At 46.4% G+C, this 14,983-nt stretch overlaps 1 protein-coding gene across 2 annotated transcripts in view; it reads right to left on the bottom strand.

Annotated features, from left to right (window-relative positions):
* The window catches only part of slc44a5b (solute carrier family 44 member 5b), a 31,896-nt gene that overhangs the window by 13,449 nt on the left and 3,464 nt on the right, over positions 1-14,983 (bottom strand). For both annotated transcript variants that reach the window (XM_076153190.1, XM_076153189.1), the window contains exons 2-3: positions 6,650-6,698; positions 1,247-1,320 (exon numbers count right to left, since the gene is read on the bottom strand). In XM_076153190.1, the coding sequence (XP_076009305.1) occupies positions 1,247-1,320; positions 6,650-6,698 (123 nt within the window). The remainder of the gene's footprint in view (positions 1-1,246; positions 1,321-6,649; positions 6,699-14,983) is intronic.

Below are 14,983 nucleotides of genomic sequence, written 5' to 3' on the forward strand. Positions count from 1 at the left end.
TTGAAAACACATAAGTGATTTAGAACAAAAATCCACACAAACCAAAACAAGCTACAACCAAAATCAATCCAGTTTCATTTGTCTTTGTCTGGATTGCAGCAGCAGTCACCCTGAAATTCAATTAACTAAGAGCCGTCCAAAACACAAACGCTCCTCACCTAAACAACTCCTTGTGTTTCCTTCATTGGATCGCCCGACCTTAGACCTTACGGCCTCCAGTCAGTCGATGGAGGCTTTTGCTGGGTGTGAGGCAGCAGAACAAATGCGATCTATCCGTCTCCAACGCCAGAGAGCCGATAAAAGGGAAAAACTTAAGTATAGGCCAAAGACGTATGGAGGGAAAGAACATTCACTTCTCGGGCTGATAGCAGAAATGCCAGTGTGTGTCTGAGCTCACATCCATTGCCGTGAACATCCTGCCCTTTGAAATTAATAGAGGAACAATAAATTCTTCCCATGGCCAGATTGAGACGTGACTTCCCTGACAAGGAGCCAGACAGGGGGGGGGGGCTGTACTTTGGTGAGGGGGCCGGGACCTTATCTTCCAGAATACGCCACACGCAAATGTGTTTGTACTCATTCTTCACACATACAGTGGGATGATACTAAATTGCTGGGAGGAAATCGGCGGCTCGGCCGGGGAGGCGGGAGGGGAATCCAAACAGTTTATTAACACGATCAGTGCGAGCGGAGGAAGAATCAGAGTGAGACACACACAGAGCTCCATGCTGCACAGCAACTCTCACTTTAAAAAGAAAAAAAGATGAGTCTATTCTCCGGGGGGGGGGAGGCATTTCTCTACTCCCCCTCACGTTTCACAATCAGACATTTTGTTGACTATCCCACAATGAAGTGATGAATAAAAGAACAGCTTCTTTCATCTGGGAATGTCGGAGCATCCTGTGGCAGGATGTGTCCATCCATTTTGTCAAATTGTTCACAGAAAACCAAAACTTTATGGTAATAGGAACAATCCTGGAGCAAACACGTTCCATTCAGCCTCACTTCACATCCTGCACCGACCTCTTTTACCCACTGTGATTTGCTCTTGTACAACCTGGCAGAAGAGGAGGAAGCGTCACAGACTCCTAAGTGTTGAGCGTTGAATGTGTGTTGTGAGTTATTCACAGTTTACGACCACGAAACACCACACACCACCGCCATCGTGTGTGTGTGTGTGTGCATGTGTTTATGTGTGATTGCGAAACCTCCTCTGATGAAATCGGTGGTAATGTGTCAAACTCACCCACGGTACCCAAAGCGATGTATCCAAGGATGACAATGACGAAGATAACACAGCAAACCACATCGGTGCAGCTCCTGGAAAGATGTAAGAGGAAACAGAGAGAGGTGTGAGACAGGAAGCCAGGCTAAAGGTGGGAATGAAGATGTTTGGTGAAGGGCTTTGTTCTAAGGAGCTTATAATGTCACCAGCAGAAGTGTTTAGTGATGAGGAACCAGGTGGGATTTAGGAATTTGTCTCTTCCTCAGAACAGGCAGGAGAGAAATGAAAGTGGAGTAATGGAATGATGAGTGGGACACAAATTGTCTCAATCTGCAGGGGCTCATATCTTTCCTGTTGGGTGTGACCTGCAGAGGGAAGCCTGGAAATGAACGTGTGGCAGAGGAGATCCATTCAAAATCACAGAGGGACTGTCTGCCATTTTTATTTATTGTTAACTGCAAATTGATGATGTTTCCTGGCTGTTTTTATGGGCATGATGCAGGGACACGCTCTCTCTCTCTCAACCCTCTCAGATGAGTCACAAGCGTGGGATCTCGATGACGTGAAGGGTAAGATGGACACAACCAGACACTGCCGGCATTAAAAAACACGTTTAGTCATGATAACATATCTGCTGCTTATGGATATGTGTCATAAAGTGTTTAAGAGTGAAACCTGGCTGCATCTTAGTGAGACGTTTACTCACAGCTGAGACAAAACACCACCTGTATACTCAGGGAACATAAAGAAGAGCTGCACTCGTTTTCTAATGAGATTCTGATTCCCCATCCCATCCCCCAGTGCTTAACCGTCCCACAGGCACAGCAGCAGCTAGTTTGAAGTTTGCCTCTCTCCACAGCCGCCTGCTCAGCCTTCTAGTTTAAAGAGGTGACTGAGAGTCTCTCTTCACAGTCACTCTCACAACCAGCTGAGGCTTTATTCCCTTCTGCCCTCACAGAAGCTGACAGCCAGGTCCCTCTGCAGCGAAGCCTTCCAGACTTGGACTTTCAGAAGGGGGTACTGTGCAGAGCGCTGTGACACAAAAGCATATGCTGCTACACAAAGCCGGGGCCAGGCTGCCGTCCCCGGCTATCAAACCTTCTGTTTCATTCAGACACCCTGGGATTGCTCAAGGGAAACATTGTTGTCGTGTCCAAAGCTTTGGTGGAGAGGTCTGTGCCGCAGGACTGAGTTTTCAATCCCGCCCCTGCAAGAATCTGTCCTGCAATAAGAATATAACTTTGAGAGAGAGAGGGAAAGAAAGAGAGAGAGAGAGAGAGAGAGGGAGAACTGTTCTGATCTTGCAAACATGGAGTCATTTTGTTCTCCAATATCAGCTCTAGCACAACAGAAGATGAATACACTGAATATCCTCTATAACAATGTGTAACTGAAGACACACTGTGTTGTCCTGGCAGTGTTCCTGCTGGAGCGCAGAGACCAGAGAGCCACTGCAGAATATACACAGCCTTATTTTGAGCTCAGGGCTCTGAAGAAACTTAAACTAAATTAAACTAAATATTAATCTGTGAACACCCACCCACACCCACCCACACCCACACACACACACACACACACACACACACGAGGCTACTTTGGTCTCCACTTGACATTGGCCCTCCAGAGACACTTGTCCTTAGTTTGTATGCAGGGTGAACATCCTGCTGCTCTTTAGCTTCAGAACACCAGCTAACCATTTCATATCAGAGGACAGAGAAGTGAGAGAGGAAACACAGCTCTGATGCAAACAGACTATAATCAACCCAGAAGCAAAGCAGACCAGAGGGAAGTGCTTAAACACACATCAGAGCTCTTACAGTGTATCAGGATGCATGTTTGCTGTAGTTCTCTATAGAAGAGACGGCTGCACTGCTGTCCAAACTCTTCCTCTAAGCTAAAAAAAGGGGGTCTGTTAAAATACTTCAGCTGCAAGTTGGCTCTCCACATGTAGCTGGGGTCAAACGTCCCTTGGAGCTGCCAGAGTCTCCTCACCATGGACTCTACTGTCTAAAGTCCAGCATCCAGTCAACCAGACAGAATTGAGAGTGAAAACAGCCTCAGACTTTGTGTTTTTACTTTACTTACTTTTACAAAGTATTACACAATAAAGGATACTTATTTGAGTATTGACACAACTGCCACTACTGTGTGACGGCAAAGTGCAGCCATGCTTCTGTAATCTCTATTTATTGGATTTAGTTTTGTCCGATTTAAGGACAGTTTAACGTTAAAACAGTTGGGATTTTGTAAGGTTAACCAAACAAATCAGGGACAAATACACTTTGTCAGAGCAAAGACATGTTTGAGAATAATGTCAAGACCCAGAATGCGTGATTGGAACAGGCCCGGTCTGGTAGGAATCCAGAACAGGCTCACCCTGGCCTCACACACACACACACACACACACACACACACACACACACACACACACACACACACACACACACACACACACACACACACACACACACACACACACACACACACACACACACACACACACACACACACACACACACACACACACACACACACACACACACACACACACACACACACGTCCATGTGAAATCAAGCTGTCTATTCCAGGCAGCGAAGACAACCTGCATCTCTACCAGCAAACCAATGCTGTGGATATTATTCACAAAGGGAGGCAATGGAGTACAATTTCATTTCATTCAAAAAAGAACAAAGGGAAGGGCTGTCGGGGTTGCCATGGCAATGGCTGCACTCCTCATCTTTGAATGCCTCTGTTTCTTTTGGCTGGTAGATAAGTTTTCAGCTGGTCGTACATCATGGTTGATTACTGTGATATAAGGGGAGGAGACTCACCTTAGGCACAGACTCAGTTTAAGACACCGCAGCACAGAGCTCATGCCAAGTCATCTTCCAGACAAGCAATGATAAATACTGAAGGCAAGCTGACAAAACAAAGACAGGAAAAACAAGGGAGCTCGGTTATCTTATCTCAAGTTCACAACACGGGCTGACTGCAAATCTTTACGGGGAGCGGCCCGTCTTTGGGATGGAACCTCAGATCTCCTCAGGTGTCACATCTGCTTACAGAGGGGTGAAGCATTGCTCTGTTTGTGCCCGGTGCTGGCAGGGCAGAGCTGCTTCCAATGCTGACAGTGAAAGAGTTGAGGGAAGAGAAAAAACGGAAGCTGTGTCCGGGCCACGTAAACGTTTGCGTCACATGTTTGTTACATTCACACGGCGGGAACCCAGACTGGGACCGGTGTCACAGACTAGAGAGGGTGAAGCCATCTGGGTGTGAAGCCATCAGACTGTCCTTAACTCTGTGACAAACATAACTGGGCTGAGGAAGAACAGGAGTAATATTCCTCACAATCACCACAGCTCCTTTGTTACAGGTGCTTGTTGGATTGAGAAGGCGAGCTGCATCGCCACACTGCAGTGAGGATGTGGAGTTGTGTCTTATCCGTGTTATTATATTCTTTAAATCCGCCGTATCTGTGCTATATGAATTATCCTGTTTATAGCCGCAGCCAGATTAAATTACTGTCGCCCAATTGTGCCCGGGCTTTAGAGGACTGCTCAATAACCACAGATACGCTTACTTCATTCAGGCAATGTGCTTGAGCAGAAAACAAGATGACCGCCGCGCCGATTCTCTCCCAGTTCTCATTAAGCGAAAGCCTTGGAGCCACAGAAAACATCAAAAGAAATCTTTGGTGCCTTCCACCCAGCCGTAGCAGTGAAACGGGCTGGAGAGGGCGGGGATAAAGAGACACGGGAGGACTGGAACACGCCGTCACAGCAACCTGCCAAACTGACACGCCACATAAAAGAGATAAGAGCTCGCATTATCTCCGAAAATCACTAAATTGTCAAGGAATGCCTGTCGTGAAAACTCTCAGAAGGCTTTGCTTCGCTCAGAGACGCCGGTGTTCATTGTTTGAGAGCTGTCAGCGACTTTAAAGCTTACAGATTTAATTATATATCTGTGAATGTAGCGGATTATATTGTATAAGTGACATCACTGCTTCATTTACTTTATTAATATTAAGCTTTCTCATGCTAGTTGACATGCTAAGGGAATGCAATTTTTTATTTTGTAGTAGAGCAATGTCAGAGCTCCATACTGCAAAACTTTAAACAAACATTAGAAACCCTCCATTACCACATCTCCATATCGCACCCATGCTCCATCAAAGCCCTTTTATCTGTTTTAATTTAGTTCCATCAATCACAAGGGAAACACATTTTCAACTCCATTTTAGAACTCCTTCCATTTCTATGCCAATTTGTGACACAATAATAACAAAAATGAGATGTTTACAGATAGGAGTGTCAGGATTCAGTCCCACTGTGCTGCAGCTGCAAAAGCCCTGATTACTTCTCACTATCTTCCTCCACCCAGCCCAACTGATGTGTGGTCTTCATCTGTTTGAGGCTGTTCTGGATGGTTAATAACGCTTGGCCGACTGAACTCCAGCCACGGGTTTGACTTACGGCCATCGATCTGTGTGGCAGAGTGGAGCGAGCTGCCGGCGCCGAAGTCTCCTTCTTTATTAAAAGCTGCATGACAAATAATCAGTCTATCAGAGCTCGGACAGGGGCGAAGCGTGGAAAACCTCGCACAATGGATCAAATCAATACTTGTGTTAGATGTCAGAAGGCGGTGATAAGTAGTTAAGGTCGGTCTCTCTCTCTCTCTCTCTCTCTCTGTCTCTGTCTGTGTCTCTCTCTCTCTCTCTCTCTCTCTCTCTCTCTCTCTCTCTCTCTCTCTCTCGTATGAAGCCTTTATACTGTATGTGCTGCAGAGACAAACATTACCTTTAGAAATACTAGAACAAAATCTGAATCATTAAAAAGGAAACTTAAACTTAATAGGCACCGCTTGCTTACAACCCCAGAAGGTGTTTTTAAATTCACTGAAGTTATTGAGCAGGTGCACAAAACACAGGAGCAGGTTTAAGGTGTTTCTACTTTGGCGTATGGAGCTGGATTTACTCTATTCAGTGTATTTCAACCCACCACCACCAGCCAGGATCTTTCCATCATCAAAAGTGAACCAGAAGTGGATTGCAGAGGCTGAGAGGTTTCTACCTATTTTTATATTTTTGGGGAGAAATGTTGATCTGCTTCTCCGTCTGTCTGTCCCTCTCTATATACTGGAAATGAGGTAACACTTTGTGATTTGAGTTCAATTAGTGGCCATTATGTCATGCCAAGTTCAACAAAGCTTCTAATCAACCTATTATGTACATAAGTGCATTCACTTCATTCCCACATACATACAGAGTATTCTAATAATCCCTCTGAAGTCCAGGAGGCGGGGCCAATCATTAACTTAACTCACTCATTGTTACAGTGAAGCTGCTGGAAATCCACATGACGTGTGCTCCATAATGACATGGAAGGAAAGCTGCGGTGTGAAGAGTGAAGTGTGTGTGGTACCTGTTATGAACAGGCCCTCTGAAGGTCGGGTCAAACTTGCGCGGCTCACCTGGAAGACAAAGATTATGCCGTTAATATAAATGACAGCGTGCAGATGAGGCAACAGCAACCAGGTCCCTTTACACTGTGTTCAACTAACATGAAGAGGAAGAGGAAGAGGACGAGAAATATAAACGTGTGGTCTACGAACAACACCAGAGCTTTTATAGCACTTCTATTATCTGTGAAATATAGAGCAAGCGGGAATGTGGAAGAAACACCAAGAATAGCTTTAGATAAAAAAAGCTTGACATCACACACACACACACACACATGTCACAACTTAGCCTGCCGAGCAGTTTAACTGACCCAAGACACGTGAAGTAGGCCAAAGCTCCCAACTGTGACACACACACACACACACACACACACACACACACACACACACACACACACACACACACACACACACACACACACACACACACACACACACACACACACACACACACACACACACACACACACACACACACACACACACACACAAACACAAACACAAACACACGAAAATTTATGCAGCTAGTATAGAATCTTAATAAATCATTTTGCAAAGCTGTAAACACAAGCAGCTTATCTGGGTCGTTGTGGCGAGGAATCCCCATTTGACCCCCGCAGAGAGAATAGTGAACCTTGGCCGCAAGCGCCTTCATTACCCAAAGAGCTAATTGCACTTGTGTGTGCTTGCGGGCGTGACTGAATGTATTGATTAGCATTCATCTTCACATTCCCACACGCGTCCTTGTCCGCTCCGTCTGTACGACGACTTCCTGGAGATCTATAAATCACAGCACATGACGTCATCTCTGTCTGTCAGCAGCTGGGGGAGTCTTAGGGACATCATGAGCGGGCCCATCTTCCATCTGCCCATTTCCAAAACTCCTCCGTTACACAAACGTGAGGAATGGAGTGTGTGTTGCTCCATGCAGTTTGATTTCTTAGAAGATCTTGATGAACCAATGTGATGTGGTCGTTACAAATGTACTGGAAAAACGATCTCTTTGTCAAATTCAAAGATGTTACAAGCATTTCTATGAATGACTAATTGGGGAGAAAATACACTAAGACCTGGCACTTTACTCCACTTCACTTAATCTAACTGTTTATCTGTTTATCTGTGACATAATCCCTTCCTTCACCTTCTAGTTCCACCACAGCTGAGCTCATTCATTCCCCCCAATATCACACACAGCTAAGTAATGTCGGAGGGGAATAATGAGCCATCGTTTTGCCCCCTGGTCGGTGACAAAACACTGCACAGGATCAAAAACACAACAGAGAGAACTGAATCGATGGGCGAGTTTGGAGCAGGTGAGTGTTTGATGGCTGAAATTGCTGAACAAGGTTGAACAAATATGGAAGATGAAGGCCTGCATGTGCCTGAGGCTTTTAGTGAAGCTGTGACTCCATGCTCTGATGCTTCATGCTTCACCTGAACATGAGAGCGTCCCTCACATGTTTGGACTTTAACTTTAACTTTACAGCCATCTGTGTGGCTGTCACCTCTGCCTCGGCATCAAACTGGATGTAAAGTTAAAGGACGTGGAGACATCAGTCAAGGACACGATGTCACCCGACCAGGTGCTGGATGCCAGAGTTTAACAGGGTAACCAACGACGACGAAAACACAGATCAAACACACATGTACACATTATATACACACACACGTCACAAGTACGATAACGCATAGCAATATAGAATGAGATCTCCATTACAGACTGTGTGAGTGTTTAATACGATTACACACTAGTAGAGATTATGAATCAGGCCGATACCTGAACACTCCACTAAAACATCTGAGGCAAATCAAAGGCTTCTCCTGACTGAGCTCCATGCAAGCTGAATATAAAGAGATAAAAATAAGCTTTGTAGGTTGTATGAATATTCAAATCATACACAGGTCTCCTCCACAGAGAGAGGGGGAGAGAGAGAGAGAGGGAGAGAGAGAGAGAGAGAGAGCCCTGTGGTACAGACAGGTTGGTCCATATGGTGGATGAATCAGAGGGAGATCAAGGAGAGGCAGCCATGGCAGATTGCAGTACAATGAGTCTTTAGAGTCAAAGGTCGTTTCAGAGGCATGTCCGTCCTATCACAGCTTTGATCAGCCTACTGTGTGGAGTTAGAGGACAATATGTCCGAGCAGAGCACAGACAGGAAGCTCGCTCCACTCCAGACCTACTAAAATAAGATCAGCCAAACAAATGAGGGAATTCAAGAAGGAGTGATTGTGTAACAGTGCCCCCCCCCCCCCCCCCCCACCATTAGAAAAAGCTTTTTATAGTTTACTGCAAACTAAATGTTCTGAAGGATTGCTTAGTTTTTCTTCCTGACAACTTTACATGAAACAGAGAGAGAAGGTGCTTACTCAGCAAACACAGAGAGGAGCACAGCTTTATCTACATGCTTTCACTTTAACTGTGGCTCCTCACAACATGGAGCCGTCTCTCCTCACCGGGGGCTAACATCCAAACAGATTCCACTACAGGATAACGGGCCGCTGGAAATCAGCATTGCTGGGCCACCGGCAGACTGCAGAAGCTGACAGCTGTTTAGACCGCAGTGCAGTCTGCCAGGCAGTGCGGGAGATGAAGGTGGTGGGCTGGATGTGAGCTGCTGGCTGCAGTCAGCCTGAATGAGGGTCTGTATTCAACAACACTCGGAAAGAGCCTGGCAGGCACGCTACGCTGAAACTGCTACTTTTACCGCTAGCTCCACTGGCCGCTTGTCTTTGTATTGACAGGGCATTAGATAACGCCACTGTGCCCTGCTGGGACAGAGAGACTTACACACAGAACAGCAATCATGGTGGTAATCAAAGACAGCCTCTGAGGCAAGGTGGCTGCTTTGAACACATTGGTTGGCGGTTAATGTTCAATTCAACCCCATTTCCAGTTGCAGCTTCTCTGCCACAGCGACCTGAGCTATGGATCCATTCACAGTGGTGAGGAGCGAGCGTGTGACACACAGAGACGCTATGACGCTATGTAAACGCCTAAATACCTACAGAGGTTTACTGAAAGCACTGTGAAGAGACTGAAAGGCTCTGTGACAACGCCTCAATCTGAGGAGCCTCCGATCGGGCCGGACTCTGATGGAAGCGGTGAGGACCGAGTTGAGAATGTGCTGGAAGGGAGCCAGGCGTAACAAGCCGCCCTGCAGTGATAAAGCTTCCGGGGGAAAGTCACAGGAGCCGCTCGTCGCCGTGTATTTCACAATTTTGGAAAAGGGGAGAAAATTGCACACTTATCTGCTGATGCGGCTCAGTCCATCAGCGCTCAGACATCTGGGGAATTATGCACACACACACTCGCTGCTGAAACTGACAACTGACTCACTGCCACTGAAACTGATTCACACACAGAGAGAGGGAGACAGGGAGAGAGAGACAGAGAGAGAGAGAGAGGGGGACAGCGTGTGTTTGTCCTTCATTTGGATGCTCCTAAAAGAGAAAGAACGCTCATATTTATATTAGAATCAGCCTCGACTTGTTTCGCATCTGGGAGTGTTTGTACAATTACTTTGTCCATTTCTAGTTTCAATCCTAGATAATGTTGTTGCTGCCATCATTTATTGCCGTTAAATATCACAAAACTGTATGGTTGACTGTTCCGTTGCCAAAGCCACATCGGGAGAATCGTAAAAATCCAGGTCAAGGAAATAAAGAGCAGAAGTGGAACAGTGTCAGCAAATAAACAGCGAGCAGGAGGGATTGTCTTCACACACACTCCAGAGCATTAAAGTTGTTTTCCTCACTTTCTCTCCTCTCCACAGCTCCCCCCCCCCCCTCCTCCCTCCTGCCTTGCCTCTCCCAGCTCGTCCCCATAAGCACATCCGGTACACAGACACACGTTGACGCGGCGGCAGCGGCACACAGGCACCAGTGTCCCCAGGCCTCACTGTCCAACACAAGCCTCTTTCATACAGGCAGGCAGGCAGGCAGGCAGGCAGGCAGGCAGGCAGGCAGGCAGCTCCCACACTGCAGGTGCTCTATATGGCCTGGGTCAGAGGGGGCGTTTGGAAGGGACCTTCTTTCCCCCCCTCCTCTTCACACCAACCTCTCCTCCACGTTTCCAACACCTGATGTAAGCCCAGAGCAGCCTGAGTGCCGCTCTGTCTCACAGAGCAGCCACATCCCCACAAAAAACGGAGGGAGAGGGAAGAGAGGGAGAAAATAGAAATGTTAAAAATTCAGCATAATGATGTTTCTCAGCAGGGTAGGCGCAGTGTGTGAGCCTGAACGCTGTGTATATTCATTCATATTTAATAAAGCACGGGCCTCTGCCAATCCACAGAGGGAGGCGACATCACTAACACGGCTTTGAGGCTCATGGGTTTTCTTTTTCTTTCCCCGTCTTTCCTGTAGGATACGGCGGTGTAACGGAGCCGGCCGCACGGCAGAAGGGCAAACAACGCTGCCGGGCTGGAATACTGGCATGGAGATAAAGGGGGACAGTAAAGGATAAGAGTGTGAGCAAAGGTCACAGGGGGACGTCTTTAGGGAGGGAATTTACCGGCAAGGCTGTGAAGTCAAAACAGACACACTCTCACCGTTAAACCTCCAGCAGACACACACCACCCACACACACACACACACATCCCTGTCCTTATTGGGACTGGAATACCTTCTGTGAATTGGGAGGAACGGCATCGTGACCAGACCGTTTCCCATAAACTCAGATAAACTTATCTGACTTGGGACTCAAACAAAGTAGTTAACTGAACTCCTGCTGGATCCATTTATTCCATGTCATTAAAAAATGGGGAGCAGCAGCAGCAGCACACACACACACAGATACTCCCAACGTTGCGTCACCGCCTCGTCTCTGGATCCTTATGATACACACGTTAAGAGCTGATCTGCAGTGATAGCACAGGGATTCATATGGGACCAATCAAAGCCCTTTGGTCCTGGTTAAACACCTAATACCTCCAGATTGCTGGACATAAACGACATGAAAAGCTTGAAATCTTGTTTTGTCTCTATGCAATTATTAGCCGATATTTACTTTAGCCTTGCTTTGCATTTGGGATCGACCCAATCCTCAGCAGATGGTCCAGCACTGAGCCTTGGCACACAGGCCTCGCTATCCCACAGGGTTCACTCCCCATCCGTGCGTGAGCAGGACCACTCCACATATTTTCAGCGGGTAGCAGAGGAGCAGCCATGGCCCACATCCTCACCAAAGCCAGTAAGAGTGGGATTTGACCCCCCCAAGAGGAGACTTAGCATCTCAGAGAGGCACACACTGACAGCTAGCCTGCTGCGGCGAGCCGAAAAGTAGCAGTATTGTTGCTGTGGCTTTGTGACCTTGGTTACTCCTATGGGAGCCTCCAGGCATGTCAGTGGGAGCCCAGCGCTCCTGTGAAGCCACACACACTGCTGCTGGATCAGTCACAGGCTCAACCGGCTGAGGCCCGGCTTTAGACAAGACTTAGAGACAAGCAAACCACATACACACACCATGCTGAGGACACGCACACAAACACACAGACAGCATACAAATATACAATATATTAATTATACATATTCTTATAGGACCAATGTCACACTGTAAAAAAAACTCAAAACAAGTTATTTACTCGGATATTCAATCATTTATTCTGTTATTTTAATGACTTTTTCTTTATTAAACCCAGTAATGCTCACAAACTTTCCATTTTATTTAGGATTTGTTTTTTTAAATGAGTGCAACTACCTTTAAAGAACAAGACATATAAATATACATGATTTTAATTCAATGAAGTCCTTGAAACAAGAATGTATGTGTGTGTGTGTGTGTGTGTGTGTGTGTGTGTGTGTTTGGGCTTGGATCATATTTGAAAGAGCAAATTAACATAAGGATTACTTGCAATCTGTTTAGAGTGAACAACATCTCAGGCTGGATGAAACTCGGCTCTAAACAAGTCTGACTTTACCAGGAGCTTCTCTGATCAGTTGCAGCTAAATGATGTTGTTAGTGTGACCCAGTGTGTGTGTTATCTAGCAAAAGGGATGTCTTTAGTAAGCGGGTTGCTTTTGATCCAGGATATCTCTCTCACACACACACACGCACACACACACACACACACACACACACACACACACACACACACACACACACACACACACACACACACACACACACACACACACACACACACACACACACACACACACACACACACACACACACACACACACACAAGACTACCAACCTATTGATGCTAATGGACGCCGCAGCTCAAACTAACGCAATTAAGTCCACAAATCATTCTGTGCCCGACTCTCAGTCAATCTGATTTAAAGCTCAGATTCTCCGGTGTTAAGTTGCAGCAAAACAATGTTGTGTTCCAAAAATGATTTAAGGCCATTGCATCACTCATCCCAATATAGTCCTCTATTGTTTTTTTCTCTATTGTATTTTGGATAACAGCCTCTGGCCAATATTGGTCCAAACATTACATCACTGTGTCGTACTTGGACATAATTCAGACACAGGGCATGTTTCAGGGATACAAAGGTTTCTTTGGGGCGCTGCATGAAGAAGACAGAAGCAGGCTGAGTCACTGCATGTTCGCCCTTTGTGAGACGTGCCCTTTGACCTCTGACCCCGACCTCACACCAGACACCAGAGGCCAGAGTGTGCAGGTGAACGGCCTCGTTGGTGTGTATGAAGCTAGATGCATCATTTATCGTATTAGACCTTAAAAGCATTTACAGGAGTCTGAATGTGAACCAGAGTCAAACATGCAGAATTAACATGCGATCTGTGTCTGGATAAGGAGAGGCTCGTACTCTCAAAGGGTGAAGGCTCTGCAGAAAGCTTTGTGATTGGAGCACAAACCTGACCTGCCAACACACACACACTCCATAGCTTAATGATCAGTCTGCTGCAGTGTTTTCCCTGAGCCAGATTTACAGATTACTTTGTAGCGTGTTGCCTGTGTATTATAGCCAATTCATATTAGATAAGGATAGAGGAGACAGAAGTGATGAATATGAAGTCATGTTTATCATCATGATTGAAGCGGCTCAGTCTGATGCACGACCCAGGCCTTGTTACTACGACGATGTCTGCACTGATATGCACATTTCCTTCTATTTGTACTTCACATAGAAACCTGCAAATCCTCTACTTTTCTCCATATTGACTCCTCACAATGCACCTTGTCAGTATCACCTTTCCACCATGCCAATTAACCCTTTCATTCTGCCGTAGTTGTAGAATAACAGTCACAGTTTGCTCTTTCCTTCCTCCTGTGTGTTCAAAATGCAGCCACGTGGTTCAGCAGAATGTTTCGCCCCCACAGATGGGTCGGGACACAGATATCGCATTTTGATACAAGGTGTAAAAAGCCCAGATGTGTGTGTGTGTGTGTGTGTTGCATAAGTGCAGCTCCATCTTCCATTCATCCCCCAGTGTGTAATAAATGGCTGCCAGTGTCACTTACCCCTGCAGTCATAAACAAAAACTCAAAATACTGCATACGGCCAAATTGGGAGATTTTAATTCTCCGCCCGGCTGCATCCAAAGCCCCTTCACAGCTAAATGGCTCATTCTTCCTCACACAAACACACACACACACACACACACCCACCCCTGCTCCTGCCACTGCGCTGAAGTGAATCACAAACCTCAACCTGTCATTAGAGTGAATCATAAACTTCTGACACAGCCACCTCGCCGGAGCAGACCTGTGAAATTAGCAGCTTAAGTCCATAACCTTGTTAAAAATAATGAGAAGAGGCCTGAGGAGAGAGGAGTCACAGCATCGCCACAGAACGGACGGGCGGAGGAGAGCGACACTTGAGAAGAAGCCCGTCGTGGCTCTTGTTCCGGATGCAGAACGAGCCGGTGGAATCGTCCTAACCTTCTCCGACCGCAATTTCACAGGGAGAGGCTGTGAATGTTTGATTCCAAACCTGAAGCTCTGGGCTTCCTGTCGAGCCTCTGCGCCGACTCGGTGGAGAAACGCAGCATTTAGGGAAGCTGCCCATGCGAAACATTTCTTAATTAACACTGTGCCCGACTCAACACTTTCTGCCGTGATGGAACTCATATCTAAATTGTGACTTACAAACCTGTCACAGAATGATTAGGAGCTATTATTCTTTACTTTCTTAACTGACTGAACAGAGCAGCGCCGTGGCTACACTGTTGCAGACTATAGAGAGACGTAGCAGCTGCAGAACTGTTGAATGTCAACCATCAACCAGAAGCAGAAATGTGCAGCACTTGTGTTTTCTCAAGTGTACTCTGCTTTTTTTTTGTGATGAAAGAATGAGGAATTAAGCTTCGCCACTGAAAGCACACA

The sequence above is a fragment of the Genypterus blacodes genome, unplaced genomic scaffold (assembly GCF_046128005.1).
Source record: "Genypterus blacodes isolate CSIRO-AG114 ecotype Tasmania unplaced genomic scaffold, CSIRO-AGI_Gbla_v1 ptg000058l_1, whole genome shotgun sequence".
Lineage (NCBI taxonomy): Eukaryota > Metazoa > Chordata > Actinopteri > Ophidiiformes > Ophidiidae > Genypterus > Genypterus blacodes.